The sequence below is a fragment of the Daktulosphaira vitifoliae genome, unplaced genomic scaffold, assembly GCF_025091365.1.
Source record: "Daktulosphaira vitifoliae isolate Bord-2020 unplaced genomic scaffold, ASM2509136v1 Scaffold_2, whole genome shotgun sequence".
Classification (NCBI taxonomy): Eukaryota; Metazoa; Arthropoda; class Insecta; order Hemiptera; family Phylloxeridae; genus Daktulosphaira; species Daktulosphaira vitifoliae.
The window spans coordinates 19,111,168-19,117,378 of NW_026099573.1; the positions used below are offsets into that span (position 1 = coordinate 19,111,168).

The window sequence follows — 6,211 nt, forward strand, 5'->3', positions numbered from 1 at the left end:
AATACTAATCTAAAAATATGTCTTATCTTTACTTCGCTAGATTTCGATTGTTCATATCTTTTTAATTATATTTAACTTTTATTTAAGTTCTCTTTTCATGAAACCATTTCAATTATTATTATTACAACTTTTAATAACTCATCGGTTGTTTATTTATAGCATTCATCTTTAATATGAGATATATGTTCTTTTAAGTAGGAACTTTAAGAAACATTTAACTTTGTTATTTTAGAAATAAAATTAAACCATAAAAAGCTAGAGCAATTATAAATAGGTATATCTAAAATTATAAAAAAATTTCAAATACTGCTTACTGTTATTATGAATAAAAGCTATTATTGGAATCAAAGTTATTTTATATATTATATTGAACAGTTTATATAAAATTTACTTAAATATTTATCATTTTTCAAATTCTTAAAAAAAATGACAACTTCGATTTTTGTACCAAAATATTTGTTATTATTTTGTGTGATCTTTTACATCGAATCAACAATGACACCAAAAAAATCCTTAAATATTCTGAATAATCTTTTTAAATGTATTGGATAGAAAAATTTAAAACATGTAAATAGTGTAACATACTTAAGAAAACAATATAATCTTTTAAGTATTATTCAAAATCCAATAAAACGAACTGAATATAGAAGAAAAATAAGAATCGCGACTATTTTTCTTGGTTGCACATATGGAAGTATTTTATTGGACATCGTGTCAGCATTCAATTATCTTCGTCTGTCCTGTATCAAAATAATGAGGATTGATGAATCAGAAGGCTACCATTGCACTGTAAGACTTTTAGAAGTCATATCTAATATAACTCTTTTTACAATATATATGCAAGGAGCCTTATATGCTGTAGATGAACTGCATTGCGATCCATGGCAATTTGCCGTAAAAATGAGTATTATTTTAAAATCAGTATTTGAAGGATTCCAAAATTTAAAAATCCAATTAAATAATTTTTCTACATCTCAAGAAGATTTGAAAGATTGTAATTCTATACTACATAGTATAGAATTGAACATCAAAGTGATTAAAGATGAAATCAGATTTGATATCTATAAATACTGTGAATTGCATCGTGATAATATGTTATTGTTAACGGAAAAATTGAAGACCATATATGGAAAAATAGAATTAGACAAAGAAAGTGTAGTAAATTATAATTCTGGCTGTAAGTTAATATTGGATGAAATTGAGAAGTTGTTTTTGGAAAACTTTACCAATCTAGGATTCCAATTTAATTCGTTAACTGGGAAAACATTCATTCCAGAATCATTAAATCATCTTTTTAAAAGTAATATTTGTTTCTCAAAATGTTATAATTGGTAAAATTATTTATTTTTGATATTAAAACAGGTCTTGGATTTTGGAATCCAATGATACAATTTACTTAACTAACTATTTTGGCTGTTTATGTGTGTGTAGATTACCCTAGACTACACAATTTCTTTTATGAATGCATCATATATTTTAACAAATATCAATTAATTAAAACTTTATTTTAAATTTGCAAAATTTATTTAAGTATAATAATAATTAAAAATTGTTGACGTGTTTAATTATACATTAATCCATAAACACATACATTTTCTATACAAATTTTCAATCCCCACTATTCACATTAATTTAATTTAACCATAGTTTTTTTAATTTTGTCATAACATAAAAATATGACATATGATATTTCAAAATACATTTAAACATAAATTTACACCTAATAATTTTTTTAGCAAAAGTCTGTGGAACTAAAATACATTTATTAATAAATAGCTATGAGTAAATTGTTTTTCAATATTTTTTCAAAAGTAAATTTTCTATTTATCGTTCTTGAGGGAATAATAAATTATTTATTTAAATGTATTTATAAATTATCTATGTCACATGGTGTATGTTGGTGTGTAGTGGACTCTCTAGTAGTTGGTAATCTTTAGTAATAAAAAGCGCCTGCTGTAGTAGACCCATACGGGAGACCATAAACGAGTTACTATAGCACAAAAAAACACCATGTCCCTAGTATAAAAGGAAATAAGAAACTATTTTACCCAATATTTCCCCAGACTACTACTTAGTGATAACTAATCTAACGATTATAAAATAATAATAATAATCTAAAGATATATTGTATTCCATACTTTAATTTTTCATTCTACCATTGATATAAAGTATATTTTTGAATAAGAAATTAAAGTGACATTTATTCCTTCTTCTATTTATAAAACAAATATATACATAAATTTAAATTTCCATCATTCCACGTGATTATATATGCTTAGAAAAATACATTTTTAAAAAATACTATTTTCACTCACAATTACTTCAAATATATATAAATCATCAATTGATTAAATAAGACTAATTTGATATTTACTTTGAACTTTATTCTCTAAATATAAAAAATTTATTCAAGATGTTAGATTTATCATTGGCCACTAAATTTATTCTAATATAATATTAATTTTGAGAATCTTAATGTATTTATTTCTTGATTTATATTGGTTAAATATTTTTAAGGTTAATTTTTTAACAAATAAATCTATTAAATAATCAACTTAATTTTATAAAAGGTAACATACATACTTTAATTGATTAATTAATAGAACTAATAACATGACTGGTTGATAACAACTTTTGGACCCGTGTTTCAGAAGTTATTAATAATTTAAAGGAATGAGGTGAGGAAATATAAAAAAATATATTTAATTTATATCTCCATAATATATAAACACATAATATTTAGAGTAATTGATTTATTATAAAACATAAAATTACTTGCAAAATAAATACAGTTTTTAAAAAAATCTTAATTAATATTGAAGATTAAGAAAATTGTACTTTTGTTGAAGATATATTCTATCAAAATTTAGAATGGGAAAATGAATAAGAAATTGGAAAAAAATTTTGTTTGATACATTTGTCAAATAACTTTATAGTGGAGAAATCCTCCATCGATTACATACTTTGCACTAGTAATGCATATAACTTGTATTTAGGATATAAATAAGGAAATAGGAGATCATGTAGCTTTTGTAATAATCCATTAAAATTTTAAAATTAAACATTATCTACAGATTTGCATCAGGGCGTTGTTTTTTGATAATGATTTTAATCACTGTCACATATCATGTATACTGAACCCAATTATACACACTGTGCCGGGACACTGCTGGTTTTTTTTTTTTTTTTAGCGATTAGTTGAAATAGTAGCAATGGGTTTACTTTAATTATTTCATTATTAATTTTAACAATAGAAGTTATTGAAGATAAATTTATAAATTTATTTGACCTTTTATGTTTTATATCATGAAAGTTATTATCTATCATTGAGTTTACTAGAACAAAACCAATTTCATACACTTTATGACAATAATTTTATCATTACCAGAAATTCTGGCTGGGTTGACAAAAGAGAACATGAGGTAGGTGAAATGAGGAGATCAGTGACAATAGACGAGAGTGTGAATAGGGAGGTAGAAAGTTTTAAGTATTTAGGATCAGTAGTGCAAAAGAGCGGTGGTATTGACGAGAATGTAAGAGACAGGATTAAGTGCGGGTGGTTGAAGTTGAGAGAAGCGTCTGGTGTCTTATGCGATAAAAGAATTCCATTGAGGCGGAAAGGTAAATTCTACAACAATGTAGTGAGACCAGCTATGATGTATGGTTCAGAGTGTTGGGCGGTTGATAAGAAAGTAGAGCAGAGAATGAGTGTAGCAGAGATGAAAATGCTTAGTTGGATGAGTGGAGTGACTAGAAAAGATAGAATAAGGAACTAGCATATAAAAGGGAGTATAGGTGTAGCGTCAATCGTGGATAAGATGAGAGAAAATAGACTGAGATGATTTAGTCATGTTATGAGGAGAGAAAAATCGGAAGCTGTAAGAACAGTTATATAAAATGAATGTTGAAGAAAGAAGAGGTAGAGGAAAGAAGATATAGAGGGATGTTATTGAATGCGATATGAGGACAGCTGATGTAAGCGTAGAAGATGTGGGAGATCGTGTCAAGTGGAAGTTTTGATTTTGAAGATATACAATTTAGCGTTTAGTTGGGTTTAAACAATATAGCGTCAAATCAATTACCTACTCTATAGGTTGTATCTTAATATACACTACACTTTAATGATACTATAAATAAATATACTCACACATACACACATATGCATTTATATCATGTGTCTAATGTAAGTATTACATGATAAAAAGTAACCGTAAAATGAAAAAAATTGGAAAATAAATTTTAGTACTTATATTAAATGTCTTCATTTATTTTCAAAATCTCTTCAGCTACAGTTCCAATTATAAATGATTTTCTTGAAAAAGGTAAATTATTTATTGATTTATTTAATTGTATAGCCTATAACCATTTTCAGTTTCACTTATATTTTTTGAAATTATTTAAACTATAAAAACTACATAATATTAGAATAGAATTAAATATATTAAACGTATCACATAATTTATTTACAAATTTTGTATGATTTTGAAATTTTTAAAGGATGTATATACATTAATGGTATGGTGATGGGTATATACCAATCACCACACCAAACTGTTGGAAATTTATAATGTTATAAAAATATGAGTTTCAAAAAATAATCGACTTACAAAGGTCCTTCATCTAACACGTTTTATAACATCTAGAATTTAATCTGTTAAAATATTAAAACTGTAAATAAAGAACTGAAATTATTGAATCACTAATATATTTTTCTAATTACTTATATTTAGAAGTAAACAATGAATCCAAAACACCTCCAGCTACCATACCAGGTTTTCATGATTTTCTTCATAAAGGTAAATTACTTGTTGATTATCTAAATTTTGGTTTTTAAAACCAATTGAATGGCTTAATGACATAATCATTTTCTGTGTCACATGTATTTTTGGAAATATTTTAAACTTAAAGAACTACACAAGTTTATTACTGCATTTCATATATTATCTATCCTTACAAAATACAAATGTTGTATGATATTTTAATTTTTAAGTGATAGATATACCCATTATTATAACAAGCTGATGGAAAGTAAAAAAAAAAGATTTCGAAATTACTGAAGATAATTGAACAGAAGAGTCTATTTTCTAATGGACCCTAAACCTTCTACTAGAACAATTTCTTAACATCTAAAAACTAAGCAGTTGAAAGACAAAAACATTTATTTAGTTGTGATGTAAAATGAAATTAAATAAATTTCATTTGATAATATAAATTATAGATCTATGTATACATATTATGCTACGAGTTTAATTAGGAAGCAATTAAAGAATATAAATAACAAAACTAAAATAATTAATTGGTATAACTGCCCATAAATAAATTACAATTATGTCAATTGTTAAGATAAAATATTTTACCTATAATACTATAATCCTTTAGAGTTTTTTGTTTGTTAACTATTTAAATAATACAGCAATATAATAAAAAATAATAAAATTATTCACAGGTTATGAAAAATTTAACTTCTGTAAAATATTAATATAAAACAAATTAATTTTGTTTTATACAAACAATTTTATTTAATTTACAAAAATAATCAAAATAGAATACTTTAAACTTTGATTGTAAAATGTATTTCAACTTTGAAACAATTTTTTTTTTTATCAGATTTAATAGTTGATACAAAGAATGATGAATCCGAGTAAGAAATAGATGTACTTCTTGAAAAACATACGTGAATTTTTAAAAAATATATTTAATTTATATCTTCATAATATACAAACACGTAATATTTAGAGTAATTGATTTATTATAAAACACAAGATTACTTGCAAAATAAATATAGTATTTTAAAAAAAATTTCTTTTTTGACATTTATATCTTGATTAATAACTATGATCTACTAAATACTTTTTAGAATCATCCCTTATAACATAAAGGTGTACCAACATTTTTTTTTATAGTAAAATCCATGTATAACTAGCTTATAAAATAGAAAATTAACTAATTAAGAATATGACTAGACAATAACAAATTTTATACTAGTATTTCAGAAGATATTAATTATTTAAAGTATATTTTATTATTTTTCAATTTTTGAGGGTAATATCTGTAACTAGAAAATAGTTGTGATCATTTGATGTATCATTAAAAAAAGTTAGTCAAGTGAGAAAATAAATGAGAGCCATAAAAAAAAATCACATTTAAATTTCACATTTCAAACTTAAAAATTAAATGATAAAATATCATAACACATATATAGTAATGCCTA

At 24.0% G+C, this 6,211-nt stretch overlaps 1 protein-coding gene across 3 annotated transcripts; it reads left to right on the plus strand.

The window, feature by feature from the left end:
- The first annotated feature begins 383 nt into the window (after positions 1–383).
- Positions 384–5,779, plus strand: LOC126899431 (uncharacterized). Of its 3 annotated transcripts, none has more exons than XM_050674386.1 (3): positions 385–1,300; positions 4,731–4,796; positions 5,608–5,779. In XM_050674386.1, the coding sequence occupies exons 1-3, from the start codon at positions 754–756 to the stop codon at positions 5,643–5,645; spliced, it is 651 nt and encodes a 216-aa protein (XP_050530343.1). In that variant the 5' UTR covers positions 385–753; the 3' UTR covers positions 5,646–5,779. The 3 variants fall into 3 exon arrangements, 2 of the variants coding, with proteins under 2 accessions (XP_050530344.1, XP_050530343.1); XR_007702583.1 differs by lacking the exon at positions 385–1,300 and adding an exon at positions 4,254–4,322; XM_050674387.1 differs by lacking the exons at positions 4,731–4,796; positions 5,608–5,779 and adding an exon at positions 1,363–1,510 and having other exon boundaries at positions 384–1,300.
- The last annotated feature ends 432 nt before the right edge of the window (positions 5,780–6,211 follow it).